This window comes from Pelecanus crispus, assembly GCF_030463565.1.
Source record: "Pelecanus crispus isolate bPelCri1 chromosome 24 unlocalized genomic scaffold, bPelCri1.pri SUPER_24_unloc_2, whole genome shotgun sequence".
Lineage (NCBI taxonomy): Eukaryota > Metazoa > Chordata > Aves > Pelecaniformes > Pelecanidae > Pelecanus > Pelecanus crispus.
The window spans coordinates 40467-64105 of NW_027461230.1; the positions used below are offsets into that span (position 1 = coordinate 40467).

The 23639-nt window shown below is 64.7% G+C and overlaps 1 protein-coding gene across 1 annotated transcript in view; it reads left to right on the top strand.

Moving 5' to 3' along the window:
- The window catches only part of UBA1 (ubiquitin like modifier activating enzyme 1), a 47336-nt gene that overhangs the window by 9191 nt on the left and 14506 nt on the right, over positions 1-23639 (top strand). Inside the window, 13 exon segments of the mRNA XM_075727260.1 lie at positions 728-834; positions 2215-2305; positions 2397-2501; positions 2503-2530; positions 3816-3913; positions 5135-5281; positions 6397-6552; positions 6654-6764; positions 10073-10153; positions 17697-17852; positions 18646-18811; positions 21529-21720; positions 23187-23256. Of these exon segments, the coding sequence (XP_075583375.1) occupies positions 728-834; positions 2215-2305; positions 2397-2501; positions 2503-2530; positions 3816-3913; positions 5135-5281; positions 6397-6552; positions 6654-6764; positions 10073-10153; positions 17697-17852; positions 18646-18811; positions 21529-21720; positions 23187-23256 (1508 nt within the window).

The window sequence follows — 23639 nt, forward strand, 5'->3', positions numbered from 1 at the left end:
TTTTGGGGTCTGACAGTCTCCATGTGCAGTTACACGTCCAACTGTCTGTCTGTGTGCGCGGTTGTGCGTCCGCCTGTACCTCTTTGTGGCTGCTTGCGTCTCTGTGGCCGCCTGTACTCACTCAGGACCCCGTGTTCCCACCCAGGGCCCCCTGCACCCCCTATTTTCGGGGTTTGACAGTCTCCCCATGCTGTCACACGTCCAACTGTCTGTGCGGTCCGGTTGTGCGTCTGCCTGTACCTCTACGTGGCTGCTTGCATCTCTGTGGCCGCCTGTACCCGCTCAGGACCCCCTGTTCCCACCCAGGACTCCCTGTACCCCCCAATTCCTGTATCTGACAGTGTCCACGTACCTTTTTTTGTCTGTCTGTCCAGTTGTGTGTCTGACTGTACCTTTGCGTGGCTCCTTGTGTCTCCGTGGCTGCCTGTATCCCCTCAGGAACCCCTGCACCCTTCCAGAACCCCCTGTACCCCCTGTTTTCTGGGTCTGAGGGTCTCCACGTGCCATTTGGTGTCCGTCTGTCCGTCCGTCTGCCTGGCTGCACGTCCGCCTGTGCCTCTGCGTGGCTCCTTGTCTCTCCGTGGCCACCTGTACCCTTCGAATCCTCCCCGTAACCCTCCCTGGGCAGGTTATTCACCCCCCATGGACTCCTGGCTGTCCGTCCCCTTGTCTGTCCACCCATCCTCTGCCCTGGGTGATGGACGGACGGACGTGGGTGTCTCCGTAGGTGGTGGTGTTGACCAATTCGTCGTTGGAGGAACAACTCTGGGTCGGGGACTTCTGCCACAGCCATGGGATCAAGCTGGTGGTGGCTGACACCCGCGGGCTTTTCGGGTGAGCTGGGCGCCTGGGTGCCTTCTATAGGGTGCCCCGGGCGCCTGGGTGCCTTCTGTAGGGTGCCCCGGGCGCCTGGGTGCCTTCTATAGGGTGCCTTGGGCGCCTGGGTGCCTTCCGTAGGGTGCCCCAGGCGCCTGGGTCCCTTCTATAGGAGCTCCTGGACATCTGGGTCCCTTCCATAGGGTTTTCTGGATGCCTGGATCCTTTCTATAGGATGCACTGGGCACCTGGATGCCTTCTATAGGGAGCCCCAGGTACCTGGGGTCCTTTCTATAGAGTTTCCCCGGATGCCTGGGTCTCTTCTATAGGGTGCCCGAGATGCCTGGTCCCTAGGGTCTCCCGGACACCTGGGTCCCTTCTGTAGGCTCTCCTGTACACTTGGGTCCCTTCTATAGGGGCTCCTGGACACCTGGGTCCATTCCATAGGGTCTCCTGGACACCTGGGTCCATTCCATAGGGTCTCCTGGATGCCTGGGTCCATTCCATAGGGTCTCCTGGATGCCTGGGTCCCTTCTATAGGGTCTCCCTGATGCCTGGGTCCCTTCTATAGAGTGCCTGAGATGCCTGGGTCCCTTCTATAGGGTGCCCGAGATGCCTGGGTCCCTTCTGTAGGGTGACCGAGATGCCTGGGTCCCTTCTATAGGGTCTCCTGGATGCCTGGGTCCCTTCTATAGGGGCTCCCGGATGCCTGGGTCCCTTCTATAGAGTCTCCTGGATGCCTGGGTCCCTTCTGTAGGGGCTCCCGGATGCCTGGGTCCCTTCTGTAGGGTCTCCCGGATACCTGGGTCCCTTCTATAGGGGCTCCCGGATGCCTGGGTCCCTTCTATAGGGTCTTCCTGATGCCTGGGTCCCTTCTATAGGGTCTTCCTGATGCCTGGGTCCCTTCTGTAGGGGCTCCCGGATGCCCGGGTTCCTTCTATAGGGGCTCCCGGATGCCTGGGTCCCTTCTATAGGGGCTCCCTGATGCCTGGGTCCCTTCTATAGGGTCTTCCTGATGCCTGGGTCCCTTCTATAGGGGCTCCCGGATGCCTGGGTCCCTTCTATAGGGTGCCTGAGATGCCTGGGTCCCTTCTATAGGGGCTCCCTGATGCCTGGGTCCCTTCTATAGGGGCTCCCTGATGCCTGGGTCCCTTCTATAGGGTGCCCGAGATGCCTGGGTCCCTTCTGTAGGGTGACCAAGATGCCTGGGTCCCTTCTATAGGGTCTCCTGGATGCCTGGGTCCCTTCTATAGGGGCTCCCGGATGCCTGGGTCCCTTCTATAGAGTGCTTGAGATGCCTGGGTCCCTTCTATAGGGTGCCTGAGATGCCTGGGTCCCTTTTGGGGGTCCCGGCCGCCTGGGGGCCCTTGCCTAACCCCCCTCCTCCCTCCATTTTAGGCAGCTTTTCTGTGATTTTGGGGACGACATGGTGGTGACGGACACCAACGGGGAGCAACCCCTCAGCGCCATGGTTTCCATGGTGACCAAGGTACCGGCTGCCGGGGTCCCTTCTGGGGGTGTTGCGGGGGGGGGCTCCCGCATGCCGGGGTCCCCTCAAAACCTGTCCCCTCCCCTTCCAGGGGTGCCCGGGGGAGGTGACGTGCCTGGACGAGGCTCGTCACGGCTTCGAGACGGGCGATTTCGTCACCTTCACCGAGGTGGAGGGGATGGAGGAGCTGAACGGCTGCGGCCCCCGTTGAGATCCGCGTCCTCGGTGAGCCCGGGGGCCTGGGGCCCCTTTTGGGGAGGAGGGGAGGGGGCCTGGGCGCCTTCTATAGGGTGCCCCGGGCACGTGGGTGCCTTCTATAGGGTGCGCCGGGCGCCTGGGTGCCTTCTGTAGGGTGCCCCAGGCACATGGGTGCCTTTTGTAGGGGGCCCCGGGCGCCTGGGTCCCTTCTATAGGGTGCCTTGAGTGCCTGGGTCCCTTCTATAGGGTGCCTTGGGCGCCTGGGCGCCTTCTATAGGGGGCCCTGGGCGCCTGGGTCCCTTCTATAGGGTGCCCCGGGCGCCTGGGTGCCTTCTATAGGGTGCGCCGGGCACGTGGGTGCCTTCTGTAGGGTGCCCCGGGCGCCTGGGTCCCTTCTATAGGGTGCCCCGGGCGCCTGGGTGCCTTCTGTAGGGTGCCCCGGGCGCCTGGGTGCCTTCTGTAGGGTGCCCCGGGCACGTGGGTGCCTTCTGTAGGGTGCCCCGGGCACGTGGGTGCCTTCTGTAGGGTGCCCCGGGCGCCTGGGTCCCTTCTGTAGGGTGCCTTGGGCGCCTGGGTTCCTTCTGTAGGGTGCCCTGGGCGCCTGGGTCACTTCTATAGGGTGCGCCGGGCGCCTGGGTGCCTTCTGTAGGGTGCCCCAGACGCCTGGGTGCTTTCTGTAGGGTGCCCCGGGTGCGTGGGTGCCTTCTATAGGGTGTGCTGGGCACGTGGGTGCCTTCTATAGGGTGCCCCGGGCGCCTGGGTGCCTTCTGTAGGGTGCCCCGGGCGCCTGGGTGCCTTCTGTAGGGGGCCCCGGGCGCCTGGGTGCCTTCTGTAGGGTGCCCCCGGGCGCCTGGGTCCCTTCTATAGGGTGCCTTGAGTGCCTGGGTCCCTTCTGTAGGGTGCCCCGGGCGCCTGGGTCCCTTCTGTAGGGTGCCCCGGGCGCCTGGGTGCCTTCTATAGGGTGCCCTGGGCACCTGGGTGCCTTTTGTAGGGTGCCTCAGACACCTGGGTCATTTCTATAGGGTCTTCTGGGTGCCTGGGTCCCTTCTATAGGGTGCCCTGGGCATCTGAGTCCTTTCTGTAGGGTGCCCCAGACACCTGGGTCCCTTCTATAGGGTGTCCCGGACGCCGGGGTCCCTTCTATAGGGTGCCCCAGATGCCTGGGTCCCTTCTATAGGGCACCCCAGACACCTGGGTGCCTTCTATAGGGCGCCCCGGATGCCGGGGTCCCTTCTGTAGGGTGCCGCAGTCGCTGGGTGCCCTGCGGGGGTCCCCCGGTGCTGGGGTCCCCCGGTGACAGCTCCTCCCCTAGGGCCGTACACCTTCAGCATCGGGGACACCAGCGGCTACGGGGACTACGTGAGGGGGGGGATCGTCACCCAGGTCAAGATGCCCAAGCACATCCGCTTCGTGAGTGGCACTGGGAGCACTGGGAGGGACTTGGAGGGACTGGGGGCAGATTAAGGGGCGCTGGGAGGGGACTGGGGGGCGCTGGGAGGCACTGGGAGGGACCGGGGGTGTATTGGAAGGGACTGGGAGGGTGTGGGAGGGGATTGGGGGCTCTGGGATGGGCTGGGACAGATTGGGATGTACTGGGAGGAGACTGGGAGGGGACTGGGGCAGATTAAGGGGCGCTGGAGGGGACTGGGGGCACTGGAGGGACTGGGTGACACTGGGAGGGACTGGGGGCAGATTGGGCGGCACTGGGAGGGACTGGATGGATGTGGGAGGGGATTGGGGGGCACTGGGATGGGCTGGGGCAGATTGGGAAGTACTGGGAGAAGACTGGGAGGGGACTGGGGGCAGATTAAGGGGCGCTGGGAGGGGACTGGGGGCACTGGGAGGGACTGGGGGCAGATTGGGTGGCACTGGGAGGGGACTGGGGCAGATTGGGAAGTACTGGGAGGAGACTGGGAGGACTGGGATGGACTAAGTGGCAGTGGGAGAGACTGGAAGGAGAGTGGGGGCCCTGGGATGGACTGGAGGCACTGGGAGGGGTTTATGGGGGACTGGAAGGAGACTGGGGGGTACTGGGGCATACTGGGAGCGGCTCAGGGGCACTGGAAGGGGATTGGGGGGAGTAGGGAGTACTGGGAGAGGACTGGAGAGGTGCTGGGATGGGACTGGGGAGCACTGGGAGGTGCTGGGAGGGCATTGGGGGGAGTAGGGAGTACTGGGAGAGGACTGGAGAGGTGCTGGGATGGGACTGGGGAGCACTGGGAGGTGCTGGGAGGGCATTGGGGGGATTGAGAGGGAATGGGAGGTGGGTTATAGGGAACTGGGAGTGACTGGGAAGAAACTGGGGGGGTTGCTGGGAGAGGTTAGGGGTGACTTGGGCATACTGGGGGATACTGGGAGGGCACTGGGGAGGACTGGGGGAGGATTAGGGGGGATTGGGAGGGAAATGGCGGGGACTGGGGGGCACTGGGAGAGATTGGGGAGCACTGGGAGGTAGTGGGGGGTGGTGGAAGGTCATCAGAAGGCACTGGGAGGGGAGTTGGGGGCACTGGGAGATACTGGGGGGGACTGGGAGGGGTTTAGGAGGGAACTGGGAGGGACTGGGGGGTCACTGGGGCATACTGGGAGGCACTGGGTACCCACTTGTCCCCCCTGTGTCCCCGCCGTCCCCAGAAGCGGCTGCGGGAGGCGCTGGTGGAGCCGGAGCTGATGATCACGGATTTTGGGAAAGCGGAGAGGCCTCCCATCATGCACTGGGGCTGGCAGGCCCTGCACCGCTTCATACGCCAACATGGCCGCCCACCTCGGCCACGCCACCAGGTGGGAACACCGGGGACCTTGGGGGGGGGCTTGGGGACACGGGGAACGTTGAGGGCGTCGGGGACGTTGGGGACATGGAGGCCACCGGGTCCTGCACCAACATGGCCGCCTGCCGTGACCTCACCACCCTTGGGGACATGGGGGACATTGGAGACATGGAGGCCATCAAGTCCTGCACCAGTATGGCCGCCCACCATGGTCCCACCACTGTTTGGGGACATGGGGGACGTTGGGGACATGGAGGCCACCAGGTCCTGCACCAACATGGCCGCCTGCCATGACCTCACCACCCTTGGGGACATGGGGGACATTGGGGACATGGAGGCCACCGGGTCCTGCACCAGTATGGCCGCCCACCATGGTCCCACCACTGTTTGGGGACATGGGGGACACTGGGGACATGGAGGCCACCGGGTCCTGCACCAACATGGCCGCCTGCCGTGACCTCACCACCCTTGGGGACATTGGGGACATGGAGGCCATCAAGTCCTGCACCAGTATGGCCGCCCACCATGGTCCCACCACTGTTTGGGGACATGGGGGACACTGGGGACATGGAGGCCACCAGGTCTTGTGCCAACATGGCCGCCCACCATGGTCCCACCACCATTTGGGGACATGGGGGACATTGGGGACATGGAGGCCACCAGCTCCTGCACCAATGTGGCCACCTACCATGGTCCTACCACCACTTGGGGACTTTGGGGACATCAGGGGTGTTGGGGACGTTGGGGATTTTGGAGACATGGAGGCCACCAGGTCCTGCACCAACGTGGCCACCCACCGTGGCACGACCACGATTTGGGGACGTTGGGGACACGGAGGCCACCAGGTCCTGCACCAACATGGCCACCCGCCACGGCCCTGCCACCACTTGGGCATGTTGAGGACATCGAGGCCACCGGGTGTTGGGGACACGGGGAGTCTTGGGGACATTGGAGATGTTGGGGGACACTGGGGACACCGTGAGGGACATTGAGGCCACGGCGGCCACCACCTCCTTCACCCACGTGCCACCATCGCTGCTCGTGGCCCCAGCTGTCTCCACGGCCGCTCTTGAGGCTCCGCCGTGATGTCCCCAAGAGCCGTCCCCAACGTTGCGTGTCCCCACCCAGGGTGACGCGGCGGAGGTGGTGGCCTTGACCCGGGAGGTGGCCCCGGGGGCGGAGCTGGACGAGGAGCTGCTGCGGGAATTGGCCTTCCAGGCCACCGGGGACCTGGCCCCCGTCAACGCCTTCATCGGGGGCTTGGCGGCCCAGGAGGTCATGAAGGTACCGGCCACCTGGGTGCCCTCCCCACCCTGGCCACCTGGGTGCCCTCTGTGGGTGCCCTCCGTGGGTGCCCGGGTCCCCTAACGCGCTTTGGGACGCAGGCGGTGTCGGGGAAGTTCACGCCCATCACGCAGTGGCTCTACTTCGACGCCTTGGAGTGTCTCCCCGAGGAGAACAAGGAAACGGTTCTTACTGAGGAACAGTGTCGCCCGGTGAGCACCCATGGGTGGGGGGCAGGTGGGGTGGGGGGCACCCATGGGTGGTGTTTCCTTGGGGGGGGGGGGGGGCGTTGGTTGTAGGGCTTTTGCCGGAGGGCGCCCGTGGGTTGGGCGGGTTCTGGGGATCACCCATGGGTTGGCCAACTTGGGGGCACCCATGGTGGGCAGCTGCTTGGGGTGGGGCTTGGCCGTGGGGCACCCATGGGTGGGCGTTGGCCGTGGGGCACCCATGGGTGGGCGTCTCCTTGGGGTGGGCGTCGGCCGTGGGGCACCCATGGGTGGGCGTCTCCTTGGGGTGGGTGCTGGCCGTGGGGCACCCAGGGGTGGGCCTTGGCCATGGGGCACCCATGGGTGGGCGTCTCCTTGGGGTGGGCCTTGGCCGTGGGGCACCCATGGGTGGGCGTCTCCTTGGGGTGGGCCTTGGCCGTGGGGCACCCATGGTGGGCGTCTTCTTGGGGTGGGCGTTGGCCGTGGGGCACCCATGGGTGGGCGTCTCCTTGGGGTGGGCCTTGGCCGTGGGGCACCCATGGTAGGCGTCTTCTTGGGGTGGGCGTTGGCCGTGGGGCACCCATGGTGGGCGTCTTCTTGGGGTGGGCGTTGGCCGTGGGGCACCCATGGTGGGCGTCTCCTTGGGGTGGGCGTCGGCCGTGGGGCACCTATGGGTGGGCGTCTCCTTGGGGTGGGCGTTGGCCGTGGGGCACCCATGGGTGGGCGTCTCCTTGGGGTGGGCGTCGGCCGTGGGGCACCCATGGGTGGGCGTCTCCTTGGGGTGGGCGTCGGCCGTGGGGCACCCATGGGTGGGCGTCTCCTTGGGGTGGGCGTCGGCCGTGGGGCACCCATGGGTGGGCGTCTCCTTGGGGTGGGCGTCGGCCGTGGGGCACCCATGGGTGGGCGTCTCCTTGGGGTGGGCGTCGGCCGTGGGGCACCCATGGGTGGGCGTCTCCTTGGGGTGGGCGTCGGCCGTGGGGCACCCATGGGTGGGCGTCTCCTTGGGGTGGGCGTTGGCTGTGGGGCACCCATGGGTGGGCCTTGGCCATGGGGCACCCATGGGTGGGCGTCTCCTTGGGGTGGGCCTTGGCCGTGGGGCACCCATGGTGGGCGTCTCCTTGGGGTGGGCGTCGGCCGTGGGGCACCCATGGGTGGGCGTCTCCTTGGGGTGGGCGCTGGCCGTGGGGCACCCAGGGGTGGGCGTCTCCTTGGGGTGGGCGTTGGCCGTGGGGCACCCATGGGTGGGCGTCTCCTTGGGGTGGGCGTCGGCCGTGGGGCACCCATGGGTGGGCGTCTCCTTGGGGTGGGCGCTGGCCGTGGGGCACCCATGGGTGGGCGTCTCCTTGGGGTGGGCCTCGGCCGTGGGGCACCCATGGGTGGGCGTCTCCTTGGGGTGGGCCTCGGCCGTGGGGCACCCATGGGTGGGCGTCTCCTTGGGGTGGGCGCTGGCCGTGGGGCACCCATGGGTGGGCATCTCCTTGGGGTGGGCGTCGGCCGTGGGGCACCCATGGTGGGCGTCTCCTTGGGGTGGGCGTCGGCCGTGGGGCACCCATGGGTGGGCGTCTCCTTGGGGTGGGCGCTGGCCGTGGGGCACCCAGGGGTGGGCGTCTCCTTGGGGCACCCAGGGGTGGGCGTCTCCTTGGGGTGGGCGTCGGCCGTGGGGCACCCATGGGTGGGCGTCTCCTTGGGGTGGGCGCTGGCCGTGGGGCACCCATGGGTGGGCGTCTCCTTGGGGTGGGCCTCGGCCGTGGGGCACCCATGGGTGGGCATCTCCTTGGGGTGGGCGTCGGCCGTGGGGCACCCATGGTGGGCGTCTCCTTGGGGTGGGCCTTGGCCATGGGGCACCCATGGTGGGCGTCTTCTTGGGGTGGGCGTTGGCCGTGGGGCACCCATGGTGGGCGTCTTCTTGGGGTGGGCGTCGGCCGTGGGGCACCCATGGGTGGGCGTCTCCTTGGGGTGGGCGTCGGCCGTGGGGCACCCATGGTGGGCGTCTTCTTGGGGTGGGCGTTGGCCGTGGGGCACCCATGGGTGGGCGTCTCCTTGGGGTAGGCGTCGGCCATGGGGCACCCATGGGTGGGTGTCTCCTTGGGGTAGGCGTCGGCCGTGGGGCACCCATGGTGGGCGTCTTCTTGGGGTGGGCGTTGGCCGTGGGGCACCCATGGGTGGGCGTCTCCTTGGGGTGGGCGTTGGCTGTGGGGCACCCATGGGTGGGCCTTGGCCATGGGGCACCCATGGGTGGGCGTCTCCTTGGGGTGGGCCTTGGCCGTGGGGCACCCATGGTGGGCGTCTCCTTGGGGTGGGCGTCGGCCGTGGGGCACCCATGGGTGGGCGTCTCCTTGGGGTGGGCGTCGGCCGTGGGGCACCCATGGGTGGGCGTCTCCTTGGGGTGGGCGTTGGCCGTGGGGCACCCATGGGTGGGCGTCTCCTTGGGGTAGGCGTCGGCTGTGGGGCACCCATGGGTGGGCGTCTCCTTGGGGTGGGCGTTGGCCGTGGGGCACCCATGGTGGGCGTCTTCTTGGGGTGGGCGTTGGCCGTGGGGCACCCATGGGTGGGCGTCTCCTTGGGGTGGGCGTTGGCCGTGGGGCACCCATGGGTGGGCCTTGGCCATGGGGCACCCATGGGTGGGCGTCTCCTTGGGGTAGGCGTCGGCCGTGGGGCACCCATGGGTGGGCGTCTCCTTGGGGTGGGCCTTGGCCGTGGGGCACCCATGGGTGGGCGTCTTCTTGGGGTGGGCGTTGGCCGTGGGGCACCCATGGGTGGCCTCTCCTTGGTGTTGGCATCTGCTTGAGGACACCCATGGGTCGGTCGTCTCCTTGGGGGCACCCATGGGTGGTCGCCCCCCTTGGGGACATCCTCTTTGGGGACACCCATGGGTGGGCCTCGGTCGTAGGGCACCCATGGGTGGGCATCTGCTTGAGGACACCAGTGGATTGGCCGCTTTCTCTCAGCGACCCGTGGTTGGGCGTCGTCTTGGGGTTGGCATCCGTCACGGGGCACCCATGGGTGCCGTCTCCGTGACACGAGCACCTCGGTGGGGCTGGCGTTGGCCGTGGGGCACCCATGGGTGGGCATCACCTGGAGGACACCCATGGGTTGGCCACCGCCTTGGGGACACCCATACATGGGCACCTCAGCGGGGTGTACGGTGGCCATCGAGCACCCGCGGGTGGCCGCTTCCTTGAGGAACCCACGGGCCGGCCACCTCCTTGGGGGCACCCGTGGGTGGGGGGCACCCATGGGTGGCTTTGGGGGTCCCCGCCGGCGTCCCTGCGGGCAGGGTGACGCCTCCGGGTGACACCTCGGGTTGTCCCCAGCGCAACAGCCGCTACGACGGGCAGATCGCGGTCTTCGGGGCGGAGCTGCAGGCCAAGCTGGGCGCCCAGAAGTACTTTGTGGTCAGTGTCCCCACGCGTCCCCACGCGTCCCCACGCGTCCCCACGCCTCCCCGAGTGTCCCCAAATGTCCCCAACCATCCCCACATCTCCCCGAGTGTCCCCAAATGTCCCCACGCCTCCCCGAGTGTCCCCAAGTGCCCCCAACCATCCCCAAATGTCCCCAACCATCCCTACGTGTCCCCGAGTGTCCCCAACCGTCCCCAAATGTCCCCACGCGTCCCCAACCGTCCTGACGCATCCCCGAGTGTCCCCGAGTGTCCCCACGCATCCCCGAGTGTCCCCATGCGTCCCCAAGTGTCCCCAAATGTCCCCACGCCTCTCCAAATGTCCCCGAGTGTCCCCACGCGTCCCCGAGTGTCCCCAAATGTCCCCAACCATCCCCACACGTCCCCGAGTGTCCCCAAGTGTCCCCACGCGTTCCCAACCGTCCCAACCATCCCCACATGTCCCCAAGTGTCCCCACATGTCCCCACGTGTCCCCAAATGTCCCGACGCGTTCCCAACCATCCCTACGTGTCCCCGAGTGTCCCCAACCGTCCCCAAATGTCCCCACGCGTCCCCAACCGTCCCGACGCATCCCCGAGTGTCCCCAACTGTCCCCACACATCCCCGAGTGTCCCCAGGTGTCCGCAAATGTCCCCAAGTGTCCCCACGTGTCCCTGAGTGTCACCAAATGTCCCTGAGTGTCCCCACGCCTCCCCGAGTGTCCCCAAGTGTCCCCACGCGTCCCCGAGTGTTCCCACGCGTCCCCGAGTGTCCCCAAATGTCCCCACGCCTCCCCAAATGTCTCCAGGTGTCCCCACGAGTCCCCAAATGTCCCCAGCTGTCCCCATGCATCCCCGAGTGTCCCCAGGTGTCCCCAAGTGTCCCCAAGTGTCCCCACGCATCCCCGAGTGTCCCCAAGTGTCCCCAACCGTCCCCAAATGTCCCCAACCATCCCTACGTGTCCCCGAGTGTCCCCAACCGTCCCCAAATGTCTCCACGCGTCCCCAACCGTCCTGACGCATCCCCAAGTGTCCCCAACTGTCCCCACACATCCCCGAGTGTCCCCAGGTGTCCCCACGCCTCCCCAAATGTCTCCAGGTGTCCCCACGAGTCCCCAAATGTCCCCAGCTGTCCCCATGCATCCCCGAGTGTCCCCAGGTGTCCCCAAGTGTCCCCACGAGTCCCCACGTGTCCTCAAATGTCCCCAACCATCCCCACATCTCCCCGAGTGTCCCCAAGTGTCCCCACGCCTCCCCGAGTGTCCCCACGCGTCCCCCACACATCCCTGAGTGTCCCCAAATGTCCCCAACCATCCCCACGCCTCCCCGAGTGTCCCCAAATGTCCCCATGCATCCCCAACCATCCCGACGCATCCCTGAGTGTCCCCACGCATCCCCGAGTGTCCCCAAGTGCCCCCAACCATCCCCAAATGTCCCCAACCATCCCTACGTGTCCCCGAGTGTCCCCAACTGTCCCCAAATGTCTCCACGCATCCCCAACCGTCCCGACGCATCCCCGAGTGTCCCCAGGTGTCCGCAAATGTCCCCAAGTGTCCCCACGTGTCCCTGAGTGTCCCCAAATGTCCCTGAGTGTCCCCACGCATCCCCGAGTGTCCCCAAGTGTCCCCACGCGTCCCCGAGTGTCCCCACGCGTCCCCGAGTGTCCCCAAATGTCCCCACGCCTCCCCAAATGTCTCCAGGTGTCCCCACGAGTCCCCAAATGTCCCCAGCTGTCCCCATGCATCCCCGAGTGTCCCCAGGTGTCCGCAAATGTCCCCAAGTGTCCCCACGAGTCCCCACGTGTCCCCAAATGTCCCCAACCATCCCCACGCCTCCCCGAGTGTCCCCAAATGTCCCCATGCATCCCCAACCATCCCGACGCATCCCTGAGTGTCCCCACGTGTCCCCGAGTGTCCCCAAATGTCCCCACGCATCCCCAAGTGTCCCCAACCGTCCCCAAATGTCCCCAACCATCCCTACGCGTCCCCGAGTGTCCCCAACCGTCCCCAAATGTCTCCACGCGTCCCCAACCGTCCCGACGCATCCCCGAGTGTCCCCGAGTGTCCCCAAATGTCCCCATGCGTCCCCAAGTGTCCCCAAATGTCCCCACGCCTCTCCAAATGTCCCCAAGTGTCCCCACGCATCCCCGAGTGTCCCCAAATGTCCCCAAGTGTCCCCACACGTCCCCGAGTGTCCCCAAGTGTCCCCACGCGTTCCCAACCGTCCCAACCATCCCCACATGTCCCCAAGTGTCCCCACGTGTCCCCAAATGTCCCGACGCGTCCCCAACCGTCCCGACGCGTCCCTGAGTGTCCCCAACCGTCCCCAAATGTCCCCACGCGTCCCCAACCGTCCTGACGCATCCCCAAGTGTCCCCGAGTGTCCCCAAATGTCCCCGAGTGTCCCCAAATGTCCCCAACCATCCCTACGTGTCCCCATGCGTCCCCGAGTGTCCCCAAATGTCCCCACGCGTCCCCAACCGTCCCGACGCATCCCCGAGTGTCCCCAACTGTCCCCACACATCCCCGAGTGTCCCCAGGTGTCTGCAAATGTCCCCAAGTGTCCCCACGTGTCCCTGAGTGTCACCAAATGTCCCCAAGTGTCCCCACGTGTCCCTGAGTGTCACCAAATGTCCCCAAGTGTCCCCACGCCTCCCCGAGTGTCCCCAAGTGTCCCCACGCGTCCCCGAGTGTCCCCACGCGTCCCCAACCGTCCCCACGCCTCCCCGAGTGTTCCCACGCGTCCCCGAGTGTCCCCAAATGTCCCCACGCCTCCCCAAATGTCTCCAGGTGTCCCCACGAGTCCCCAAATGTCCCCAGCTGTCCCCATGCATCCCTGAGTGTCCCCAGGTGTCCCCACGTGTCCCCACGAGTCCCCACGTGTCCCCAAATGTCCCCAACCATCCCCACGCCTCCCCGAGTGTCCCCAAGTGTCCCCAAGTGTCCCCACGCGTCCCCACACATCCCTGAGTGTCCCCAAATGTCCCCAACCATCCCCACGTGTCCCCGAGTGTCCCCACGCCTCCCCGAGTGTCCCCACGCGTCCCCACACGTCCCTGAGTGTCCCCAAATGTCCCCAACCATCCCCACGCCTCCCCGAGTGTCCCCAAGTGTCCCCATGCATCCCCAACCATCCCGACACATCCCTGAGTGTCCCCACGTGTCCCCGAGTGTCCCCAAATGTCCCCATGCATCCCCGAGTGTCCCCGAGTGTCCCCACGTGTCCCCAAGTGTCCCCACGCCTCCCTGAGTGTCCCCATGGGTCCCCACACGTCCCTGAGTGTCCCCAAATGTCCCCAACCATCCCCACATCTCCCCGAGTGTCCCCAAATGTCCCCACGCATCCCCGAGTGTCCCCAAGTGTCCCCAACCGTCCCCAAATGTCCCCAACCATCCCTACGTGTCCCCGAGTGTCCCCAACTGTCCCCACACATCCCCGAGTGTCCCCAGGTGTCCCCACGCGTCCCCAACCGTCCCCAAATGTCCCCACGCCTCCCCAAATGTCTCCAGGTGTCCCCACGAGTCCCCAAATGTCCCCAGCTGTCCCCATGCATCCCAAAGTGTCCCCAAGTGTCCCCAACCATCCCCACGCCTCCCCGAGTGTCCCCAAGTGTCCCCACGCGTCCCCACACATCCCTGAGTGTCCCCAAATGTCCCCAACCATCCCCACGTGTCCCCGAGTGTCCCCATGCCTCCCCGAGTGTCCCCACGGGTCCCCACACGTCCCTGAGTGTCCCCAAATGTCCCCAACCATCCCCACATGTCCCCGAGTGTCCCCAAGTGTCCCCATGCATCCCCAACCATCCCGACACATCCCTGAGTGTCCCCAAATGTCCCCACGCATCCCTGAGTGTCCCCAACCGTCCCCAAATGTCCCCAACCATCCCCGAGTGTCACCAAGTGTCCCCACGCATCCCCGAGTGTCCCCAAGTGTCCCCAACCATCCCCAAATGTCCCCAACCATCCCTACGTGTCCCCGAGTGTCCCCAACCGTCCCCAAATGTCTCCACGCGTCCCCAACCGTCCCGACGCATCCCCGAGTGTCCCCAAGTGTCCCCAAATGTCCCCGAGTGTCCCCAACTGTCCCCACGCATCCCCAAGTGTCCCCACGCGTCCCTGAGTGTCCCCAACCGTCCCCACGCCTCCCCGAGTGTTCTCACGTGTCCCCGAGTGTCCCCAAATGTCCCCACGCCTCTCCAAATGTCCCCAAATGTCCCCACGCCTCCCCGAGTGTCCCCAGGTGTCCGCAAACGTCCCCAAGTGTCCCCACATGTCCCTGAGTGTCCCCAAATGTCCCCGAGTGTCCCCACGCATCCCCGAGTGTCCCCAAATGACCCCAACCATCCCCACACGTCCCCAAGTGTCCCCAAGTGTCCCCACGTGTTCCCAACCGTCCCAACCATCCCCACACGTCCCCGAGTGTCCCCAAATGTCCCCACGCCTCCCCAACCGTCCCGACGCGTCCCCGAGTGTCCCCAACCGTCCCCAAATGTCCCCACGCGTCCCCAGCCGTCCCGACGCATCCCCGAGTGTCCCCAAGTGTCCCCAAATGTCCCCGAGTGTCCCCAAATGTCCCCATGCATCCCCAAGTGTCCCCAAGTGTCCCCACGCGTCCCTGAGTGTCCCCACGCATCCCCAACCGTTCCCACGCGTCCCCACGCCTCCCCGAGTGTCCCCAAGTGTCCCCACGCGTCCCCGAGTGTCCCCAGGTGTCCGCAAATGTCCCCAAGTGTCCCCACATGTCCCTGAGTGTCACCAAATGTCCCCAACCATCCCCACACGTCCCCGAGTGTCCCCAAGTGTCCCCACGCGTTCCCAACCGTCCCAACTATCCCCACATGTCCCCGAGTGTCCCCAAATGTCCCCACGCATCCCCGAGTGTCCCCACGCATCCCTGAGTGTCCCCACGCGTTCCCAACCGTCCCAACCATCCCCACATGTCCCCGAGTGTCCCCAAGTGTCCCGGCGCATCCCCGAGTGTCCCCAAGTGTCCCCAAATGTCCCCAACTGTCCCCACACATCCCCGAGTGTCCCCAGGTGTCCGCAAATGTCCCCAAGTGTCCCCACGTGTCCCTGAGTGTCCCCACGCCTCCCCGAGTGTCCCCAAGTGTCCCCACGCGTCCCTGAGTGTCCCCAACTGTCCCCAACCGTCCCCACGTGTCCCCAACCGTCCCTACGCCTCCCCGAGTGTTCCCACGTGTCCCCGAGTGTACCCAAATGTCCCCACGCCTCTCCAAATGTCCCCAAGTGTCCCCACACGTCCCTGAGTGTCCCCGAGTGTCCCCACGCCTCCCCGAGTGTCCCCAGGTGTCCGCAAATGTCCCCAAGTGTCCCCACATGTCCCTGAGTGTCACCAAATGTCCCCGAGTGTCCCCACGCATCCCCGAGTGTCCCCAAATGTCCCCAACCATCCCCACACGTCCCCGAGTGTCCCCAAGTGTCCCCATGCGTCCCTGAGTGTCCCCAACCGTCCCCACGTGTCCCCACGCGTCCCCAACCGTCCCCACGCCTCCCCGAGTGTTCCCATGTGTCCCCGAGTGTCCCCAAATGTCCCCACGCCTCCCCGAGTGTCCCCAGGTGTCCGCAAACGTCCCCAAGTGTCCCCACGTGTCCCTGTCACCAAATGTCCCCGAGTGTCCCCACGCATCCCCGAGTGTCCCCAAATGACCCCAACCATCCCCACACGTCCCCGAGTGTCCCCAAATGTCCCCACGCCTCCCCAACCATCCCGACGCGTCCCCGAGTGTCCCCAACCGTCCCCAAATGTCCCCACGCGTCCCCAGCCGTCCCGACGCATCCCCGAGTGTCCCCTGAATGTCCCCTCATCCCCACCCCTTTCCCATCCACGTGTCCCCAACCCTCCCGGGCCACCTCGGGCTGTGTCCCCACGTGTCCCTCACGTGTCCCCAAGTCTCCTCGTGGGTCTCCCGAGTGTCCCTGCGCGTCCCCATGTGTCCCCCAAATGTCCTCCTGCGTCCCTGAGTGTCCCTGCGTGTCCCCACGTGTCCCTCAAGTGTCCCCACGTGTCCCTTAAGTGTCTCCTCCGTGTCCCCATGTGTCCCTCAAATGTCTCCTCCGTGTCCCCAAGTGTTTCCACGTGTCCCCAAGTCTCCTCATGGGTCTCCTGAGTGTCCCTGCGTGTCCCCATGGGTCCCCCGAATGTCCCCCCACGTCCCCGCGTGTCCCTGCGTGTCCCCACGTGTCCCTCAAGTGTCCCCACGTGTCCCTTAAGTGTCTTCTCCGTGTCCCCAAGTGTTTCCACATGTCCCCAAGTCTCCTCATGGGTCTCCTGAGTGTCCCTGCGTGTCCCCATGTGTCCCCCGAATGTCCCCCCACGTCCCTGAGTGTCCCTGGGTGTCCCCATGGGTCCCCCAAATGTCCCCCCACGTCCCTGAGTGTCCCTGCGTGTCCCCACGTGTCCCTCAAGTGTCTCCTCCGTGTCCCCACGTGTCCCTCAAGTGTCCCTCAAGTGTCCCCAAGTCTCCTCATGGGTCTTCTGAGTGTCCCCATGTGTCCCTCAAGTGTCTTCTCCGTGTCCCCAAGTGTTTCCATGTGTCCCCAAGTGTCTTCGTGGGTCTCCTGAGTGTCCCTGCGTGTCCCCATGGGTCCCCCGAATGTGCCCCCACGTCCCTGAGTGTCCCTGCGTGTCCCCACATGTCCCCCGAATGTCCCCCCACGTCCCTGAGTGTCCCTGCGTGTCCCCACGTGTCCCTCAAATGTCTCCTCCGTGTCCCCACGTGTCCCTCAAGTGTCTTCTCCATGTCCCCAAGTGTTTCCACGTGTCCCCAAGTGTCTTCGTGGGTCTCCTGAGTGTCCCTGCGTGTCCCCATGTGTCCCCCGAATGTCCCCCCACGTCCCTGAGTGTCCCTGCGTGTCCCCACGTGTCCCTCAAGTGTCTCCTCCGTGTCCCCATGTGTCCCTCAAGTGTTCCCAAGTCTCCTCATGGGTCTTCTGAGTGTCCCCATGTGTCCCTCAAGTGTCTTCTCCGTGTCCCCAAGTGTTTCCACGTGTCCCCAAGTGTCTTCGTGGGTCTCCTGAGTGTCCCTGCGTGCCCCCATGGGTCCCCCGAATGTCCCCCCACGTCCCTGAGTGTCCCTGCGTGTCCCCATGTGTCCCTCAAATGTCTCCTCTGTGTCCCCACGTGTCCCTCAAGTGTCCCCAAGTCTCCTCATGGGTCTTCTGAGTGTCCCTGCGTGTCCCCATGTGTCCCCCGAATGTCCCCCCACATCCCTGCGTGTCTCCATGTGTCCCTCAAGTGTCTCCTGCGTGTCCCCACGTGTTTCCACCTCTCCCCAAGTCTCCTCATGGGTCTCCTGAGTGTCCCTGGGTGTCCCCATGGGTCCCCCAAATGTCCCCCCGCGTCCCTGAGTGTCCCTGCGTGTCCCCGCGGGTCCCCAGAGTGTCCCCATCTCTCTCCACATGTCCCCAGGTGTCCCCAGCTGTCCCCTCATCCCCACCCCTTTCCCATCCACGTTGTCCCTACCCTTCTGGGCCACCTCGGATTGCATCCCCGCGTGTCCCCACGTGTCCCCACGTGTCCCCACGTGTCCCCTGGCGCAGGTGGGGGCGGGGGCCATCGGCTGTGAGCTGCTGAAGAACTTTGCCATGGTGGGACTCGGCTGCGGCCCCGAGGGCTGCGTCACCGTCACTGACATGGACACCATCGAGAAGTCCAACCTCAACCGCCAGTTCCTCTTCCGGCCTTGGGATGTGACGGTGAGGGGCAGGGCCGAAGGGGGAGGAGCCTATGGGGGTGAGGGGGTGGAGCCTTGAGGGGGCGGGGATTGTCAGGGCAGGGTCTACAGGGCAGGAACCGCCATTGAGATGGCCAATGTTGAGTTGGCCACCGTCAACCCATAGGCCTTGATGTGTTGTGGTGAGTGGGAGGGGCCTAAACGGGTGTGGCTAATGGGGGAGGAGCCTGTGGGGTTTGGGGTGAGGGGGTGGAGCCTGAAGGGGTGGGGTCTGCGTGGCAGAGACTGCTGTAGGGTCGGTCAACATTGAGGCGGCCAACATCGGTGGTCAACTTGGCTTGAGGTGGACCAGTAAGTGGGAGGGGCCTAAATGGGTGGGCCTTAAGGGGGAGGAGCCTGTGGGGTGGAGGATGAGTGGGCGGAGCTCTTGGGGGGGGCAGGGTCTCATGGGGCGATGTTTATGGGGTGGGAACCGCCACCAAGATGGCACCGTTGAGTTGGCCAACGTCAACAGTCAAGTTGCGTTGATGTTTTGTTGTATTGGGAGAGGCACAAAGGGGTGGGGCTTAAGAGGGTGGGTCCAGCAGGGGTGGGGCTTAAGGGGATGAGTCTGGGGGGGTAGACGACCAGGGGGCGGAGTCTGTGGGGAACCACCATCAAGATGCTGCCGTTGAGTTGGCCAACGTCAACGGTCAAGTTGCGTTGACGTTTTGTTGTACTGGGAGAGGCACAAAGGGGTGGGGCTCAAGGGGGTGGGTCCGGAAAGGGTGGGGCCACAAGGGGCGGGGCTTAAGGGGCACGGCTCCTCCCCACAGAAACTGAAGTCGGAGCGGGCGGCGGCGGCGGTGCGGGAGATGAACCCGGCGCTGCGGGTGAGCAGCCGCCCCGACCGTGTCGGCCCCGACACCGAGCGCGTCTACGACGACGACTTCTTCGAGGCCCTGGACGGCGTCGCCAACGCCCTGGACAACGTCGACGCCCGTGAGCACCCGTGGGGTCCTCGGGGTGCTGGGGGGGGGTCCCTTGGGGTGCTAGGGAAGGTCTTGGGGTGTTACGGGGCGTCTTTTGGGTATCCTGGGGGGGTTGGGGGGCTGTAGAGGGTCTTCAGGGTGGGGTGGGGTGGGATGGTCCTGGGGTGCTCTAGGGTGTCTTTTGGGTGCTTTTGCGGTGCTGTGGGGGGTTTTGGGGTGCTATAGGGGGTCTTCAGGGTGCTGGGGGGAGTCTTGGGGTGTTACAGGGTGTAATTTGGGTCTTCTAGGGGGTTGGGGGGCTGTAGAGGGTCTTCAGGGTGGGGTGGGGTGGGGTGGGATGGTTCTGGGGTGCTCTAGGGTGTCTTCTGGGTGCTTTTGCGGTGCTGTGGGCGGTTTTGGGGTGCTATAGGGGGTCTTCAGGGTGCTGGGGGGCGTCTTGGGGTGTTACAGGGCGTCATTTGGGTCTTCTGGGGGGTTTGGGGGCTGTAGAGGGTCTTCAGGGTGGTGCGGGATGGTCCTGGGGTGCTCTAGGGTGTCTTTTGGGTGCTTTTGGGGTGCTGTGGGGGGTTTTGGGGTGCTATAGGGGGTCTTCAGGGTGCTGGGGGGAGTCTTGGGGTGTTACAGGGCGTCATTTGGGTCTTCTGGGGGGGTTGGGGGGCTGTAGAGGGTCTCCAGGGTGGTGCGGGATGGTCTTGGGGTGCTCTAGGGTGTCTTTTGGGTGCTTTTGCGGTGCTGTGGGGGGTTTTGGGGTGCTATAGGGGGTCTTCAGGGTGCTGGGGGGAGTCTTGGGGTGTTACAGGGTGTAATTTGGGTCTTCTAGGGGGGTTGGGGGGCTGTAGAGGGTCTCCAGGGTGGTGCGGGATGGTCTTGGGGTGCTCTAGGGTGTCTTCTGGGTGCTTTTGGGGTGCTGTGGGGGGTTTTGGGGTGCTATAGGGGGTCTTCAGGGTGCTGGGGGGGTTCTTGGGGTGCTACAGGGCGTCATTTGGGTCTCCTGGGGGGGTTGGGGGGCTGTAGAGGGTCTTCAGGGTGGTGCGGGATGGTCTTGGGGTGCTCTAGGGTGTCTTTTGGGTGCTTTTGCGGTGCTATAGGGTTTTTTGGGTGCTATGGGGGGTTTTCGGGTGCTATAGGGTGGGTTCTGAGTGCTAGGGGGAATTTTGGGCTGCTATAGGGGGGTTTTGGGGCGCTATAGGGATGCTGTAGGTACCCCAAGGGTGCTATAGGGCCCCCAGGAATGCTATAGGTGTCCTTAAGGGTGCTGTAGGGATGCTGTAGGTACTGCAAGGGTGCTATAGGGCCCCCAGGAATGCTATAGGTGTCCTTAAGGGTGCTATAGGGATGCTGTAGGTACCTCAAGGGTGCTATAGGGACCCCAGGAATACTGTAGGTATCCTTAAGGGTGCTATAGGGATGCTGTAGGTACTCCAAGGGTGCTATAGGGCCCCCAGGAATACTATAGGTGTCCTTAAGGGTGCTGTAGGTACTCCAAGGGTGCTATAGGGCCCCTAGGAATGCTATAGGTGTCCTTAAGGGTGCTGTAGGGATGCTGTAGGTACCCCAAGGGTGCTATAGGGCCCCCAGGAATACTATAGGTGTCCTTAAGGGTGCTGTAGGTACTCCAAGGGTGCTATAGGGACCCCAGGAATACTGTAGGTATCCTTAAGGGTGCTATAGAGATGCTGTAGGTACCCCAAGGGTGCTATAGGCCCCCCAGGAATGCCATAGGTGTTCTTAAGGTTGCTATAGGGATGCTGTAGGTACTGCAAGGGTGCTATAGGGCCACCAGGAATGCTCTAGGTGTCCTTAGAGGTGCTATAGGGATGCTGTAAATACCTCCCAAAATGCTATAGGGATCCTCAGGAATGCTATAGGGAACCCAGCAATGCTATAGGTACCCCTAGGGTGCTGTAGGGACCCCCAGGGGTGCTATAGGTATGCCTGGGAGTGCTACAGGGATGCTTTAGGTACCCCCAGCAGTGCCATATGGACCCCAGGAAGGCTGTAGGTATCCTTATGGGTTCTATAGGAGTACTGTAGGTACTTTAGAAGTGCCATAGGGCCACCCAGAATGCTATAGGCACCCCAGGGGCTGCTATAGCGATGCTTTAGGGACTCTCAAGAGTGCTATAGGAGTATTTGGAGTGCTATAGGGTTACTGTAGCTACCTTAAAGGTGCTATAGGGACCCCAGGAGTGCTTTAGGGACTAGCTGCACTATAACGATGCTGTAAGTACCCGCAGAAACGCTACGGGTGCTTGCAGGAATGCTATAGGGACCCTCAGCTTGTGCTGTAAGGACCCTTGGGGGTGCTCTAGGCACCTCAGGCAGGCTATAGGTGCTTGCAGGAGTGCTATATGGATGCTGGAGGTAGCCCAGAATTGCTATAAGGGCTCGCAGGAATGCTATAGAGAGCCTCAGGTGTGCTATAGGCACCTCAGAAATGCTATAGGGCCCCCAGGAATACTCTTAGGACTCTCGGGGGGACTCTAGGGAGCACAGGGAAGCTACAGAGAGTTTTAGGGGTGCTATAGGAGTTCTGTAAGTACCCCCGGATATGCTATAGGCACTCCTGGGAGTGGTATAGGGACCTTTGGGGCTGCTATAGGGATCTCAGAGGTGACCCAAGGACCCCCAGAACTGCTATAGGGACCTCAGGGTGCCCCCAAACCCCCTTGGGAGTCCCCCGTCCCCCCCCCCCGGAGGCCTGGGCTAATCTTTATCGCGCTATAGGGCTCTATATGGACCGGCGCTGCGTTTACTACCGGAAGCCGCTGCTGGAGTCGGGGACGCTGGGGACGAAGGGGAACGTGCAGGTGGTGATCCCCTTCCTCAGCGAGTCCTATAGCTCCAGCCAGGACCCCCCCGAAAAGGCCATCCCCATCTGCACCCTCAAGAACTTCCCCAACGCCATCGAGCACACCTCCAGGTAACCCCTATAGGGGCCCCGCGCGCCTGCCTCCCTTCTATAGGGGCTCCCGCCGCCTGGGTCCCTTCTGTAGGGGCTTTTGGATGCCTGGGCTCCTTCTATAGGGGCTCCCGGATGCCTGGGTCCCTTCTGTAGAGGCTCCTGGATACCTGGGTCCCTTCTATAGGGGCTCCCGGATGCCTGGGCTCCTTCTATAGGGACTTCCAGATACCTGGGTCCCTTCTATAGGGGCTCCCGGATGCCTGGGTCCCTTCTGTAGAGGCTCCTGGATACCTGGGTCCCTTCTATAGGGGCTCCCGGATGCCTGGGCTCCTTCTATAGGGACTTCCAGATACCTGGGTCCCTTCTATAGGGGCTCCCGGATGCCTGGGTCCCTTCTGTAGAGGCTCCTGGATACCTGGGTCCCTTCTATAGGGGCTCCCGGATGCCTGGGTTCCTTCTATAGGGGCTCCCGGATGCCTGGGTTCCTTCTATAGGGGCTCCTGGATGCCTGGGTTCCTTCTATAGGGGCTCCTGGATGCCTGGGTTCCTTCTATAGGGTCTCCCGGATGCCTGGGTCCCTTCTATAGGGTCTCCCGGATGCCTGGGTCCCTTCTATAGGGGCTCCCGGATGCCTGGGTCCCTTCTATAGGGGCTCCCGGATGCCTGGGTCCCTTCTATAGGGGCTCCCGGACACCTGGGTCCCTTCTATAGGGGCTCCCGGACGCCTGGGTCCCTTCTATAGGGGCTCCAAGACACCTGGGTCCCTTCTATAGGGGCTCCTGGATCCCTGGGTGCCTTCTATAGGGTGCCCCAGATACCTGGGTCCCTTCTATAGGGTGCCCCAGATACCAGGGTCTCTTCTGTAGGGTGCCCCAGGCGCCTGGGTCCCTTTTTGGGTGCATCCCAGACACTGGGGTCCCTTTTTGGGGGTGCCCTGGGCACCTGGGTCCCTTGGGGGGGTCCCCGGGTGCCTGGGTCCTTTTTTGGGGGTGCCCTGGGCACCTGGGTCCCTTGGGGGGGGTCCCTGGGTGCCTGGGTCCTTTTTTGGGGGGTCCCCGGGTGCCTGGGTCCCTTTTTGGGGTTCCCCAGATGCCTGGGTCCCTTGGGGGGGGGTCCCCGGGTGCCTGGGTCCCTTGGGGGGGGTCCCCAGACACCTGGGTCCCTTTGGGGGGGTTTCCAGACACCTGGGTCCCTTTTTGGGGTTCCCCGAGCGCCTGGGTCCCTTGGGGGTGCTCCCTGGGTGCCTGGGTCCCGTTTTGGGGGTCCCCGGGTGCCTGGGTCCCTTGGGGGGGGGTCCCCGGGTGCCTGGGTCCCATTTTGGAGGGTCCCCGGGTGCCTGGGTCCCTTGGGGGGGGTCCCCAGACACCTGGGTCCCTGTGGGGGGGTCCCCAGACGCCTGGGTCCCTTTTTGGGGGTTGTCCGGGCACCTGGGTCCGTTTTTTGGGGGTGCCCGGGCCCCCCTGCTGACAGCCCCTCCCTCCGCAGTGGGCGCGGGACGAGTTCGAGGGCCTCTTCAAGCAGCCGGCGGAGAACGTCAACCAGTACCTGACGTGGGTGTCGGGGTGGGGGGAGAGGGGCGGGGGGCACCCACCAACCCCCCGCAACCCCCGGCGTGGCACCCGCCCTGCGCGGCACCCACAGAACCCCCCCTATAGCACCCGCCCTGCGCGGCACCCACAGAACCCCCCCTATAGCACCCGCCCTGCGCGGCACCCACAGAACCCCCCCTATAGCACCCCGCCCTGCGCGGCACCCATAGAACCCCCCCTATGGCACCCACAGAACCCCCCCTATAGCACCCGCCCTGTGCGGCACCCATAGAACCCCCCCTATGGCACCCACAGAACCCCCCCTATAGCACCCGCCCTGTGCGGCACCCATAGAACCCCCCCTATGGCACCCATAGAACCCCCCCTATAGCACCCGCCCTGTG